The 16,346-nt window shown below is 37.8% G+C and overlaps 1 protein-coding gene across 2 annotated transcripts in view; it reads right to left on the bottom strand.

Moving 5' to 3' along the window:
- Window positions 1-167: 167 nt before the first annotated feature.
- Window positions 168-16,346, bottom strand: part of LOC114253388 (uncharacterized) — a 195,005-nt gene continuing 178,826 nt past the window's right edge. For both annotated transcript variants that reach the window (XM_089727209.1, XM_089727208.1), the window contains 2 exons: window positions 2,327-2,367; window positions 168-362 (listed from right to left, as the gene is read on the bottom strand). In XM_089727209.1, the coding sequence (XP_089583335.1) occupies window positions 183-362; window positions 2,327-2,367 (221 nt within the window). In that variant the 3' untranslated portion in view covers window positions 168-182. The remainder of the gene's footprint in view (window positions 363-2,326; window positions 2,368-16,346) is intronic.

The raw sequence follows: 16,346 nt of genomic DNA, 5'->3' as shown, positions 1-16,346 counted from the left end.
ACGTATTAGGGTGAAGCTGAAATAGCCTCTTAAGGCTATCAGCATAGGTAGGAAAAAAATCGATGATCAACAAACTATGACCCCTGTGTGAGATTTCATATTTAAATTATTCAATCGTGTATCAATCACGGTCAAAACTAGCCAAACATCATAAATCGTGCGAAGACCATGCACTTCGCTTCTCAGGTTTCTAGAACGTTTGCAAGTAGAATGCTCATTCTGGAATGTTCATCAGGCATACATACCCTCGCCTTATCCAGCTGTGAGAGAGCCTGCGCTTCCTTTTCTCTGCGCAGCGCCTCCTTGTCATCGTCCAGCGACAGCTCCGACGACGGCTGCGAACAATTCGACTCCGCGGAGCCCTGGAAAACAACAAACAAACACATTTCAGAACGGGAAATGCTTATCAAATTGTTTCTCAGTGCTGGTAAGACTGGTTTAGGCGTATAATATATTTTAATTCACAGTAAATAAATCCTTTAGGTTTTCTTTTTCAGTTATTATTATAGTAACAATAAAACGCGAAGTAACTTACAACTTAACTTATTAAGTCCTTATGACGTATCAATAGAAATGCAAATTCAAAACAAGATTACAATTTGTGAGTTTATAAAAGTATTTTTATGTGGTTTTGCGTATTTGTAGCTCTGTTTTCCATATCTCCTAAACTATTAACCCTATTTCGACTTTTGAGACGATTTGTCATTGAACGCGTCTTAACATGCCTGGGCCACATACCGTTTTAATTACCTTTTATCGATATTATTTTAATTCAATTAAAAAAAACCATAACAATCGATATCCGTGGAAATGGAATATAACCATGTCTAGAATCTAATTCAGATTACAATCTAACTCTTGTTTTAAAGTCCATTAATTAATTATTTACTTTAGAATGACTGTTTGATGACGATAGGATAGTCAGGACTGAAGGAAACGCTCTTCATGTTTCATTGCTGCCCTATATATATGTCACTGAAATGAATTAAACTTGAATGTGCTTCAGGTATGATGATGTACTTACTACTCGTATTAGATTTGCACGAAGGAATATCCATATCCCAAAAGGAACCAGATTAGTAGTAGAATAGGAACTAGAAGTGCACTAAAATAGTAAACTTCAACTGCAAATAGAGGTAGAGAAATGGTGAATCCTTTGAGAAATATAGAAGAGAACTACGCTCAGATATGTGTTGAAGAAAATATGTACGTTTCTCGATTATCGGATTTTCGGACAAGGCTCTCTCTTAAATAGCTTGGGAAGATACTAAGCCACGGGGTTAACTTCCCCTATTTGTAAACAGAACGATGTCAGAGCAAAGTCGAACGACCACACAACAATTGAACGAGCAATTTAAAAATAAAATTTTACTAGGCTAAAGTGTATTTATATACATTTTGTAAAAATATGTTGCTACATGTATGCATCACTTGAGAAAGGCTCGGCTGATTTGAATGATGCCTATTTAGTTATGTTCGTAAAGGTTTGTATGGAAGATTGTTTTGGCAAGTCCACGGGATATTCTTTATACGTTCTTCATACAACATGGAGAAGATCTTCCACTGAGCGGGTGAAATTTCTCGATAGACCGACGGTCCGAGTATCATTGTTCTAAACTTAAATATATGCAAGCTTATCTTGACAATTTCGTTAGCTAGATTCAAGCATCTGTCAATATATTGTGTTCTATGTCTCACCTACCGCCACAAATTAGTGATAGCCAGAACGGAGCGCGACCGGCTTTGGATAGTGTCAATAAACTTTAATAACGATTCAGAGAACAAACGAGACGTACAGATATTTAAGTACAAAGATATCATTGTTGAGGATTGATAATTATACTATATTATATTATATAATAATTATATTAATACTTATGGATATATTCATCTATTTCCCCTAGAAACGCAATTCACAATATGAGCTATTTAATAGTTTATATTGACATTGCTGATTATAAATATAACTAGCGACCCGCCCTCGCTTCGCTTCGGAAACTGTAATTTATTATTGATTTCACCACTATTTAATGGATGCTATTATACATATAAACCTTCCTCGTCAATCACTCTATCTATTAAAAAAAACCGCATCAAAATCCGTTGCGTAGTTTTAAAGATTTATGCTTATGCATAGGGACAGACAGATATAGGGACAGAGAAAGCGACTTTGTTTTATACTATGTAGTGATAATCCAATTAGGAAATCGGAGATTTTTTGGATGATTAGTTTTAAAACATTGCGTACATATTTATCTTACATAAAATGAGTGCATTTAAAATATTGGAATTAAATAATACAAAATAAGAAAAGTCTTAATCTTACCAAGGGTCTGTAGTTTGTCATTGGAGAAGGAGACGTGCCGACTGCATGCAATACAAATACACACACATACCATAAAAACATGCTTTTATAAAATTAAATATATTATATTGAAACTTGGAAATGAAAATGACACGTTTGGAACAAAATCGAATTGTGCAATTCAAATAAATGTTAGCAGAGTTGTGCATGAAGAAGGCAACAGGACAAACAATAAAAGTGAAAAATGAAATCCTTGCGAAAAAATTTCACTATCTTATATCATAAAATTCATTCAATATCATCATTGTCCGTAAAATGCGTGCGTAAAAACGTACATAAAATGATAATATATGTCCATAGTGAAACCGGCCCTTAGGCGACAAGGGCATTAGAATTAAATTAATATTTGGCGCGTAAAAATGAAAACGTTTCGGATCCTCTTGTAGTGGACATTTGTGTTTTAAATCAAAAAACCAAAGGACAATGCCCAAAAGTGGGCCAACTTTATGTCAAAACTATTTGTACTTGAAAAACTATGCCTTATTTTTTTACGTTGTTTAGTTTATGTATCAACATTTCTTTCGCCCTGGCATTGTTTTACAAAAAAATAAATTACTTATTTGATAACATCCCAAAACTTAGTGCCATAGTTTTTAAATTCGCCAATAGGCAAAGGGCTTAGCCCATACAGCCTTATAGTAAACCTATATGCTGCCAAATGAAAGAGCTGTCTGTGACTTGAACAACAAATTAAAAAAAATAACTAATGGTTGTAATTCACAGACTTTTTACTTTATTTTTGTTCAATTCAATATTTATATATTGTAATAATAATTATTACTTAAAACCATGAGTTATTTTATTTAATATTTTTAGATATTAATGATTCCATTAGTAAAAATCTCAATGGCCTACCATTACTCCATTCTTATTATATATGATCAGAGAGTTTTGGCAGCAACCCGAGTGAAGCGTCACTTGAAGTTTTATTTTAATGTTTTTTTAATAGTTTATTGTGATGTATAATATATAAATTGGGCGTTGTTTTGTGGATTAAACGTCAATAATCGTTGTTCACGATTATTGAGGCATTGGAATAAAACTGTGGCTAACATAGCAGTGACTGTTTTTTTTATTTTCAAGATAAAAGGTCTGCGGAAATTCATGCTCACTCAATGAGCTATTCATCGAGTTGACGTCAAAACTCCCAAAAAGCAATAAAAAGAGATACACCGGCTTTTTATTGACATAAAAAAATATAACTACGACAGACTAGGCTGTATAGGCTACGCTCTTTGCCTGCTTATTGGCGAATTTAAAAACAACAACAACAATATCGTTGTCGGCTTCCGGATTTTCATTTCATTTTATTATTATTAAGAGGATATAATAATAATAATAAAATGTACGTAAGGGCTTATTTCTAGCAACATTAACCACAATTAACTTATTTAATACTGTAAATAATGATGAAAGCGATTATTGATTTCGAAAAAAACAATTAACAACTTAATTTTAGCTGCAGAAAAAAACAGATTTCTCTTAAACCTGGGTGAGAATATAAAAATAGTTTTCTGAATATGAAACGATATTTCTTTGTCTATCAAAATAAGTTAAAACCATCATGACGCGACAACTTTTTTTAGGGTTCCAAACGCCCATACAAAATGGGCATTGTCCTTTGGCAGGCAGCTTCCTGGCGCAGTCTGCTTCCTTCTTAGTATAAATTTATTTTAAAAATTTGTGATGGGATATCAATCCCGCTTCGTAAATATATTTCAAAATTTTCAAACTCGTGCTTAGGCTTAAAACTTCAAGGTTGGAATGGGTTATTCGAGATATCCTAATTAATTTTCAAGTGAAAATGCAAGCACTTTACATAAAATAAAGCAGATTTTGAGATTACCTAAGGCTGCGGATGAAGTGAGCGTGAGGAGTGATATCTGAATTTGTTTATTTTGCTAATTAAGTGCTTCTTAAGATGCTAACGTGTTGTAATGGTGGCCTAGTAGCCGTGTAGTATCTGTGGACAAGTGCCGGTCGAGTGCAGGGAAATGCAACAAAATCTTTAGCTATGGCTTTTAGGATTGACGTCGTCAATTAACTAAAAGACCTGGCTTAGGTATTACAAAATAAAATATATGTGGTTGTATTGGCTACGTTTCTTTATTGTAAGCGAATAAAACAAAAAAGTAAAAATAAATCCCCTCAAAATTTTTTTGTGTCTATTGGTGAACGATCTCACTCTCCACATTACATTAAGTCACTACCGGAAATAATAGACATGAATGCTGTCTGTCATCTATAAATATAAAACAAATACAACTTAAACTTACTGGTGGTAGGACTTCTTGTGGGTCCGCACGGGTAGGCACCACCACCCTGCCTATTTCTGCCGTGAAGCAGTAATGCGTTTCGGTTTCAAGGGTGGGGCAGCCGTTGTCACTATACTGAGATCTTAGAACTTATATCTAAAGGTGGGTGGCGCATTTACGTTGTAGATGTATATGGGCTCCTGTAACCACTCAACACCTGTAGGCTGTGAGCTCGTCCACCTATATAATCAATAAAAAAACCTTAGTAAACATTACGTAACAGCTGTAATAAACCAAATCCAATCAAAAATGTTCTTATAAATCGAGAGGCATCTACAGCACGAAAAAAAATGTGACATGCAAATAAATTTTAATATACCCTACGGCTAATTATTATGGATCAGAATGTATGTTTGAATATTAGTGTCCAATCGGTCCACCACACAAAAATGGCTGTATCCATTTGGATTGAATTTCTTATAAAAATACTTTACAACCTCGATACACAAATAAGGTAGTATTATCGTGGTAAACAGCATAACGCAGGCAACGCCGTCTAAACAGCTACGATAGCTTTTGTTCATGACTTTTCGTACCAACGGTCTCTAAATCGACTTATAGCTTATAAACCAGAGTGACAGAAGCAACTCTTTATCCCGAGAAAATACAATGAACTCCATTATTTCATCATTAGAACTTTATCGAGGGTGAAACTGCGCGGCACGTCTAGTATTAATTTATAAAATACATAAGCTATGAAACATCAAAATGAATAAAAAAATGCATTGATATTTTTTTAATGTTTGTAACATGTCTTTTAAACTAGATTAATACCCGCCATTTTTTATTATAAATAGAAAATATGATAAAATATGCATCAAGTCTGAAATATACATGTATAATATGAAAATCAACTGTAGATCAGTTTATAAAGAAGCAAAGAAAAAACATTGTACCTTTTTCTTTCTGTTCGCGATCCGATTTTCCGTATTTTTATTTAGTAATATTGAACAGCTTTAGTGGTTTAATTTCTATTTGGCAACGGTTAACTAATTTTTGTACCTTTACAAGTATTTTTTTTAACTAAACAAAACATTGAACGTAAAATGAATCGAACCTTGAGATGTCAGTGATTACTAATTGATATAAATCCATTAATTTAAGCAAATGTATTTATTTTCTCACGTCAATGACACGAATTAAAAAACACGCAAGACGCCATTTTGAAAAACACTATTTCATAGTCAAACTGATTGTTAAAACGATAGGCAAAAGGATAATACTTCTTTATCTGAAGCAGACTAAACACAAAATTTTAGTATGTAAACGTTAATGCGAGTATAAATGTACGTCAATCACACGAGAGCGACGATCAAGGTCTGGGTGGAACCGAATGGACCCGGCGTCGGTTTGTCGGGTCGAATCGTGACGTCATCGCCCACCCTCGGTGGGTGTGACATTGAATGAATTCATTGCGAGGGTAGTGAAAGCCCTTCTACTAAGGTAAATATGTTTTTATAGAATTAGATTGTTCAGACGTTTTCGGTATAAGGTTTGAGTATTAAGTAGAATAAATGCAGTTGTTTTAAATAAGTTCTATGATCATGTAAACTACAGGATTCAAGACGGCAGACGAAACTGTCTACATCTCGGAGTATCTAATTTTAAGTGGTAGTTCGGGTTTTATGCCAGTATTCCACCGCCTATTTTGAGAGATAATATATCTCAAGTAAAGTATAAAAATTGCGGCTCTTCAAACAGTTAATATGCAACAGGTTTTTTTTAAAACATTTAATGTTCAATCGTTGGTACTGCAAATATGTCAGTGTTAACTCGAATACAGTTAAGATTTCGAGCTCATGATCGAAAGCCCTTAGGCACATTAGGCAGCAGATCCATGGGCACTAGATACCTCAATGAAAAAGTATAGGGAATGATAAAGGATCTTCCGAGTGGATGTTTAGACCCGGTAGACCGAGAGTCCCATTGTTCGATTTCTGAACTTGTATAAATGCAAACTTTTCTTGAAAATGTCATTAACGCGATTCAAATTTTTGTCAAACATATTTTGTTTTATGACAGCTACCAATAGAGACGCTTCGTTGAATCATCATTCTTATTCGCACAATTCAGAAATAGCTCATAAAACGTCTTACGTAACTCATCTTGTTTGTTTACGGCAAACATCAGGATTTTCCTTTCAGAGTAATTTGTTAAAGCCATGTGTTTTAAATCGACCTGTTGCTTCAATTTCCAGATTTTTTCTTTTTGAAAAATCAATCCACACACAATACACATCCGATATGTTTACGAAGTGCTAACAAGGCAGCTTGTTGTATACCTATTAAATTTAGTGTACACATTGACACGCGGAGTGTTGACGCATTGAACGACATTTAATTAGCTGTTAGGACGTTAATTAGTATAACAATAGAGCAAGATTAAAACTACGCTTACACTTTATGATATAGCGTGTATTAATTTTATATAAATTTTTTTGGCCATTCGATAAGTTACACAAATCTTCACGGATATTGAGTGTTGTAAAATGTGGCAATAGTGGTAAGTACGCGCTAAAATGCGCCACCCTATCTATATACATATATAAAAATGAATTGCTGTTTTTTTTTTTTTTTATTGCTTAGATGGATGGACGAGCTCACAGCCCACCTGGTGTTAAGTGGTTACTGGAGCCCATAGACATCTACAACGTAAATGCGCCACCCACCTCGAGATATAAGTTCTAAGGTCTCAGTATAGTTACAACGGCTACCCCACCCTTCGAACCGAAACGCATTACTGCTTCACGGCGGAAATAGGCGGGGTGGTGGTACCTACCCGTGCGGACTCACAAGAGGTCCTACCACCAGTGATTACGCAAATTATAATTTTGCGGGTTTGGTTTTTATTACACGATGTTATTCCTTCACCGTGGAAGTCAATCGTGAAAATTTGTTGAGTACGTATTTCATTAGAAAAATTGGTACCCGCCTGCGGGATTCGAACACCGGTGCATCGCTTCAACACGAATGCACCGGACGTCTTATCCTTTAGGCCACGACGATTTTTGCTGTTCGTTAGTCTCGCTAAAACTCGAGAACGGCTGGACCGATTTGGCTAATTTTGATCTTGAATTATTTGTCGAAGTCCAGAGAAGGTTTAAAAGGTAGATAAATATGAAAATTCTCCAAATTAAATAAAGTTTCGGTCTTTTATTTATCGGTTGAGGCACTACGAAGTTTGCCGGGTCAGCTAGTTTATAATATAATAAGAGCCATGCTTCATGATCAACAATAGTTACTATTGTTGATCGAAGCCATATGAAAGCCTCAGAGAAATGTTGAGGTAAACAGGGAAAAGGAAAAACGACTGAGAAGAAGTGATTCATTTGTCTTGGCCGTCGCCCGTAGATACGTTTCAGTACTTTTTTTTTTAAATCTACCCACGCGGGGCTTAAAATTTGTTTTAGTTGCATCGATTGATACTAGTCCAAGTTTGATTCGTTAAATTACGATGACTTCAAAATTAAAACTCAAAGCGGCCTTATTGTATCCATCGATGCCAATAAATAATATTCCACGTACAAATGTACTAGACTAGTGACGTTCGAAGTTTTATGAGTTATTTCTGAGCTAGGATTGTAAACATATTGATCCGGATTCCACAGATGCATTCACAAGGCGCCTCGCCCTCCCCGCAAATTGTTTGTACTGTACTTATAACCACAAAGTGCTTTTTGGATGGAAAATTACTAATATTAGACTGACTCGGTGGTGCAGTGGTTAACGCCCTTGACTGTTGCACCAAAGGTTATGGGTTCGATTCCCACATCAGGAAAAGATTCGTGCGATGAACAGGTTTCTTTTTTCTGGGTGTTTAGTATCTATATACCTAGTCAGGTCATAAATTCTGTCACATGTTTAATGTAAAATAATTGAAACAAGTTTATTCATTATGTAACCATTCATATACCAAAATGAACTTAACAAAACATCGATTCTTATGACACTAAAGTTTATTCAAAATGACCTCCGTGATTTTGAATACAGGCCTTCAATCTGCGCGGCCACTCGTCTATCGCAGCACGAACGAGGTCTATGTCAATATCGGCGGCTGCCTTAATCAAGGATGTCTTGAGTGACTCCAAATTGGGATGAGGCTTTGAGCACGCCTTTTCCTCCAAGTGTTGCCATATCTTGTAATCTAACGGATTCAAATCTGGACTGGAGGAGGGCCAGTCTTCGTGCCGGATGAAGTCGATTTCACGCGCCGCCAGCCAGTCTTGTGTGCTCTTCGCTCTATGAGCTGGCGCCGAATCTTGTTGGAATACCCAGTGTCTGTTATTGAACACGGTATGAGAAACAGGTTCCACAAGGTTCGTCAGGACTGTATTTTGATACACAACTGCATTCGTTTTTACACCTTTCTCACAAAAACTCCCAACCATACCATGAGCGAGGATGGAAAATGACCTCGTTGGACACGCGGAATACGGTTGCTCGCTTCTTCACTACTCTGTGCGTACACCTTATCATTTTGTTTGTTGTAGCTCTCTTCTACGGTAAAAATTTTTTCATCCGAAAAAAGAATTTCCCGATATTTTTTTCTCGCGTACCGCTTCAACAAAGCGCGGCATCTCTTCAGTCTTAGGTCTTTGTTGTTTCGTTGTAGGCTGCCCACAGGTTTTTTGTTACTATATATGCTTATGTATATTTTATATTCAGGTTCATCTTTCTATTTGATTTTGTTTTTTTATTTTTTTATTGTGGCTTTAAGTTTGTACCCACAGTCTGCGTTAGAGGACTTTGTGAAACTTATCATTTAAAGTTTTGGTAATTTTAGTTCGAAGCGGACGTGGTGCCTGCCATTGGCCATGATTATTTGAAGAAGAAGATAAGTTATTTAAAGACCTCTTTTAATACCTGATCTGAAAATGAGTCTGAATTTTGAAGCCTCAAAGGAAAAACAAGATCAAGATCAAGAACATCATCTTACTGTTCTGATCTGACAGAATAATATTTTTTGCCCGTGTATGCAGACGAGCATAGCGCCAACCTGATGGTGAGTGGGAACCACTGCTCATGGACGTCAGCGATGACAGGATCACAGCCAAGCTGCTGCTTACTGCTGAGTGCTCTTCGCAACCTCGTTCGAAGAAAACTAAGGCGTTACTGATTTTTTGTTGCTTTTTTTTTGTTTTTGTTGTTTTGATGTTCCACAGATGATCAGACCGCGCTATCAGTGCTTGGCAGTTGGTGCGAAATGACGCCATGACAGCTGCACATGTGACTCTGAAACCCAATCCACCCTGCGCTACTATATCTCTAAACGTTTTTAACACTGTGTATTGTTTTGTATCGATACATCTTAACCTGTTAACACGTAGATATTTTTGCACGTCTTCTCATCACGGTTAGCGCCTATCAAAAACCAGATGTCTATTAAATCCGCCATCAATACGGATTGAGTGAGTTCCGTACGTCTCTCGTCTATTTCGGTTTTATATAACTGGTTTTTCGTTTCACCCGCCCACCTGCTTTCTGGTTTAGGAATGTAATCCCCTTTACGGGCGAGTACAATATACTGTACTAGCGGCCCGCTCCGGCCCCGCTCGGGTCTTTAACAAAAATTTCAACGACATTTGACGTTGTTTTGTTTTTTAAAATAAAGGAACACTTATTGCGGCATAACTATAGTAGTTAGACATATGCTGTCGCGACACTTTTTGTAAATAATAATGTGTTCTACAAAGTCGTAGTATATTATTTTATTCTATCTTCAATAGTTTTCGCAGAGCACGTGATGTAAAGAATATTTATTAATTTTCGCAGAGCACGCGATGTAAATACGTACTCAACAAATGTTCACGATTGACTTCCACGGTGAAGGAATAACATCGTGTAATAAAAATCAAAACCGCACAATTATAATTTGCGTAATTACTGGTGGTAGGACCTCTTGTGAGTCCGCGCGGGTGGGTACCACCACCCTGCCTATTTCTGCCGTGAAGCAGTAATGCGTTTCGGTTTGAAGGGTGGGGCAGCCGCCGTTACTATAAATGAGACCTTAGAACTTGTATCTCAAGGTGGGTGGCGCATTTACGTTGTGGGTGTCTATGGGCTCCAGTTACCACTTAACACCAGGTGGGCTGTGAGCTCGTCCACCCATCTAAGCAATAAAAAAAAATATATATATTTTAGGTAATTTTTATACAGATATTTGGGTTACATTATTGGAGTTTTAGTAACATCCCTAATTTTTTTCAAAAAAGTTTATAGCTTATGTCACTCGGGAATAGTGTAGCTTCCAAACAGTGAAAGAATTTTTCAAATCGGTTCGGTACTTTAGGAGTCTATTCAATACAAACAGACAAACAAATCTGTCCTCTTTATAATAATAATAATAATATTAGTATAGAAGTATAGATTAGTATTTCAATAACTTCAATTGAATAATCATTTTATTAATATTTCTTCTCATTACAAAATCCGATTTATTTTTTCATATTATGAAAGTACTTTGACAAGTTAATCTGTCCTCGTCGTTCCGTGGAACCACGAAAGCTTTAAAGGATTCGAAACACCCGCACTTGTAAGTGAAATAATCACGACATTATATTGTACTTGTTAAGTTACGTTTTTGTTAAGAACTCATGTCTCAAGGTGAGTGGCGACATTCATGAAAACAACGAAAAAATCGGAGTTGATTTCTTTTGTTCGTATCTGTGGGCTTACACTTATCATTTATTTGTTGGTTTTCAGGGTAGGTTGATCTTTCAAGGTTTTTGGGGTAGTGAAATCGAGGAAGGGTCAATGGAACCGCACGGGTAGTTATTATCCTATCTAATTTACTGGTGGTAGGACCTCTTGAGAGTCCGCGCGGATAGGTACCACCACCCTGCTTATTCCTGCCGTGAAGCAGTAATGCGTTTCGGTTTGAAGGGTGGGTAGCCGTTGTAACTATACTTGAGACCTTCGAACTTATATCTCAAGGTGGGTGGCACATTTACGTTGTAGATGTCTATGGGCTCCAGTAACCACTTAACACCAGGTGGGCTGTGAGCTCGTCCACCCATCTAAGCAATAAAAAAAAGTAAAAAAAAATCTGCCGCGAAACAGTCATCTTTTCCAGTGTTAAGCGTAGGAATGTTTTCATACAATGCAACTGTGGCTTTGACCTTTGAGGGTGGATTGCGGTAATCACGTTTGGGAAGTATGTAGGCCCAGTTAACCAATTTAACTAAAGTATATCCAGAGCTGGTCAATTCAAAGAGTGCCGTAACAAAAGAACAAGAGCTAAATAAATAAAATCCCCTAACGTTAAATGACTTTTTTTTCTTATTCGTTTCGTAAAAATAGCACCCTTTATTTTTTTATTTTTTTTTATGATTGAAGTACTACTGGTGGCCCGGAGGCCTTTCCAGTTTCACCAGGACAGGTGGGCGAGCAAAGGCTCAGCCAGAAGGGGTGGGATTTGCTAACAGCTGCCCGAGCGCCTCCGAAGGAGACCTAACAACTCAAGAGTAGCTGCTTCGCGAATGAATCTACTACCGGATCGGAATCGCGACCCGCTGAGAAGATCCGGCGAGAAACTCAGCGAGCTGATTCATGGGTTAGGTTGCACGGCGAACTCTTTGTCGAGTTCGACGAGTACGGTTACCGAGGTCCCTAAACCTGCTCCTAGAGCTGAAGGCGTCTAGTGCAAAGGTTATTGGATCTGATGGATCCGTAAGGACGTGTCTAGGGCGTCGACGGTGACTGGCTCCTGCATGATCAGGATTCGGGGAGTAGTCAGCGGCGGCTACGATAAGGCGATTATCATGACGCATAGCCTTATTGAAGTACCGTTCCGACGCTGACTTCATGTATTTCTGTATAGATTCGAGGCCCAGGTCGTCGTGTAGGTCAACGTTCCTCACGAACCACGGAGCTCCGACGGCTAACCTGCAAAAGCGGGATTGTAGAGATTGAAGGGTGTCTATGTGTGTGCGGGCCGCGTGAGCGAACACCACACTCGCGTAAGTCATGACGGGCCTTATGCAAGTTTTGTAAAGTGTCACCTTGTTCCGAAGGGACATTTTACTCCGCTTACAGATCATGGGGTAGAGTCTACCGAGAATAAACGCGGCACGGTCACGGACTGATTTTATATGCGGGCGGAATGTCATCGATGCATCCAGGGTAAAGCCCAGGTACTTGACCTTCCTGGCCCAGGGTATGGATTGACTAAAGAGAGTAATCGGGGGTGTGAGATTCCTCCTCCTAATACGGGAGGAAATCCGTGTGGAGCTTCCCCTCTGAAATAGCACCGCAGTACTTTTCGCTGGGTTGATGTCTATGCGCCATTTTCGGAACCACTATCCCAGGGCTAGGGCTGCGCTCTGAAGCTTCTTTGCGATTAGGGACTTGTTTCTACTGGAATAGTAAACAGTCGTGTCGTCGGCGAATAAAGCTAAATGGGTCGGCGGCGACCGGGGAATATCGTTAACGAATAAGCTAAATAGGAGGGGTGAAAGGACAGAGCCTTGCGGGACTCCAGCTGTGAGAGGTCGTGGGGAGGAGCGGGTTCCCTCTACTCGATATCGAAAAGAGCGGTTCGACAAGAAGTCCCGTATGATGAGCACGAGACTATCCGGCACACCCATGTTGAATAGTTTGAAAATCAAACCGTTGTGCCAGACTTTGTCGAACGCTTTTGCGACGTCGAAGAAGAGAGCTCCCGTGTATAACGGTTTTGGTCGATTAAGCCCCACAAGAATGTGCTCCGTGAGGCGGTGCACCTGTTGAACGCATGAGTGATTTGTACGGAATCCGAATTGTTCATCGATGAGAATGCCCTTGGATGAGACGAAGTCTCTGAGGCGTTTGTAGAGCAGACGCTCATACAGTTTGCCTAGAGACATGAGGAGGCTAATCGGGCGGTAGCTCGTCGGATGATTTTTTGGTTTACCGGGTTTATGTATGCCGATAACGTCCGCTTCTTTCCACACCGCGGGAAAGATACAGTTCGCCATAGCGGCATTGAAAATAGATGCCAACATCACGATGAGTTGGACGGGTAGAAGTTTAATAACGCGGTTGGATATACCGTCGGAACCGGGAGCCTTGCGAGGACGTAGGTCTTTGATCAAGTCTTTAACTTCCATCGGGGTGATGCACCCTTTAGTTAATAAGCCTATGAACACTTTAATCTAAGTTAAAAATAATTAACTAGATGGCGTTAGTGACTTTATTTACCAAATACATATTACCCAACATTAATCTAGTTTAGTTTATTGTAGTATCGAAGCACTTTTGTGTCTCACTGTACACGAAATTTCTAATGTCATTGCTGAAGCGATTTTAGCATTGAACTTTGTGGTCGATATGATTTTCAATGATGCATTTACATCTACAAACATTTTAGACAAAGCATTGATGCTTTAATATGATCATGATCCTGATCTTGAGGTGTGTGCCATATTTTTTCAGAAGATATTTCGACTTTTTTTTTATTGCTTCGATGTGTGGACGAGCTCACAGCCCGCCTGGTGTTAAGTGGTTACTGGAGCCCATAGACATCTACAACGTAAATGCGCCACACACCCTGAGATATGATTTCTAAGGTCTCAGTATAGTCACAACGGCCGTCCCACCCTTCAAACCGAAACGCATTACTGCTTCACGGCAGAAATAGGCAGGGTGGTGGTACCTACCCGTGCGGCTCACAAGAGGTCCCACCACCAGTAATTACGCAAATTATAATTTTGCGGGTTTGATTTTTATTGCACGATGTTATTCCTTCAACGTGGAAGTCAATCGTGAACATTTGTCAAGTACGTATTTCATTAGAAAAATTGGTACCCGTCTGCGGGATTCGAGTACCGGTGCATCGCTCGATACGAATGCACCGGACGTCTTGTCCTTTGTCTACTTCCTATGTATCCTTATTATGTTATACTTTTTTAGCGTTATTTCCAAGAGGGGATCGAAATCAGGAAAATTACAAGTAAATGTATTTGAATATTATTTTTTTATTGCCCGTGCAGGCAGACGCGCATACGGCCCACCTGATGGTAATTGGTTACCGTCGCTACATGGACGTCAGCAATGCGAGGGCCAGAGCACAGCTGCTTCTTACCGCTAAATTAGCGGATCTATTATCGAACGTGTAGATAGGTGAAAGTTCTACTAATTCATGACTCGACAATGTAAAGAATCTATACTAGTATTATAAAGCTGAAGAGTTTGTTTGTTTGAACACGTTAATCTCAGGAACTGCTGGTCCGATTTGAAAAATTCTTTCAGTGTTAGATAGCCCATTTATTGAGGAAGGCTATAGACTATTTAACATCACGGTAAGACCAATACAAGTGGAGCAGCAATAAAGAATGTTTCAAAATAGGGGTTTAAATAGTTCCTTAACATTCTATAATTAAAAAATATTTTCACTTTCTACGTAAATGAAGTGGGAGTAAAATTTAGCGTTATGCCAAAGTAACTATTCCACGCGGACGGAGTCGCGGGCAAAAGCTAGTTTTCGAGATAAAACTATTCTTTACTAATGCACAGCTCGCTCTGTAAAACAGTTCCAATAGAGATGTGGGTGTGGGGAGTTACAAAGTTTACATCTTTCGTAAAGTCACTGTTACTCATGTGCCTCCTCTTTAAATTACGCTTAGCTCAACAATTGAATAGTTTAAATTCGAGTTTGTTATTTTAAACGTTTAGCTTCTGAAAAACAAGGGTGCGTGTACTATGTACGCGCGTAAGAAGTTATACTTTATTTTTATTAAATTTATTACTTTTTTTTTAATATTAAATAATTAATAATAAGTATTTAACGTTAATAATTTAATAATATTTAGTATGAATTATATTAAATAATAATTTTGTCATTTATATTACTAAATAATACATACGGATAGTTAACCTCAATTGTATTGGAGCACTTGTGGGCAACTTCATTTCTGTCAATTTTGTGTCACGGTGCGCGCGCATCGTAAAATTTCACTCTCATCAATTTTTGATAACGCGCCTAAAGAAGTATAACTTCAAAAACTTTACTTAGAACACGCCTAAAAGGCAATTAATAATTATCGTTATAGAGTAGATTAAAAAATATGAATATCCATTTCAGTCTGTACATAGATATGTATTAGGTAATATTAGTTGAACATTCAACAGAACCACAAGTCTGTAATCTTATAATTAGTTTACATTACCCGTTTCTCGGTTTCTAATTGCGATTTTACAACGTAAACAAATATTTCAGAGCTGTATTTCTAGGAAGCGTTGTTGATTCTAATTGTTTTTTTCACGGACTTTTTACTTACTGAACTCGTTTTGACTTTGAATCAAACGATCGAGGGAAATAATAGCTTGCTCAGGTTCAATAATAGGTTAATTCAGATATATATTAACCATATACATGGTGCTAATAAAGAAGGGATTTGGTTTCATACTTCTTAAAATACGGTAAGTATTCTGAAAACGAATTGGACACCACACATATTAAAACAAAGGCCCAAAGCTCGCCTGTTTACTATCGGAAAAATTTAAGCCCGTGTTTTGAGTTAGCCGTTTATACATGCACTGCAATATCCCTTTTGATTTTGCTGCAAAATTAGTATTATTGGTCTATTCAGAGACCAAATTCATAAGTAGGAACAGGTGGAGTGACGCAGCGCGTGTACAAAGATTAAACAATTGCCTGTGACCGAAATTTGATTATAAAGTAAATAAATT

This window comes from Bombyx mandarina, chromosome 04 (assembly GCF_030267445.1).
Source record: "Bombyx mandarina strain Sakado chromosome 04, ASM3026744v2".
Taxonomy (NCBI): Eukaryota; Metazoa; Arthropoda; class Insecta; order Lepidoptera; family Bombycidae; genus Bombyx; species Bombyx mandarina.
The sequence above is the reverse complement of the archived record's forward strand: the minus strand, read 5'-3'. Positions and strand labels throughout refer to the sequence as shown.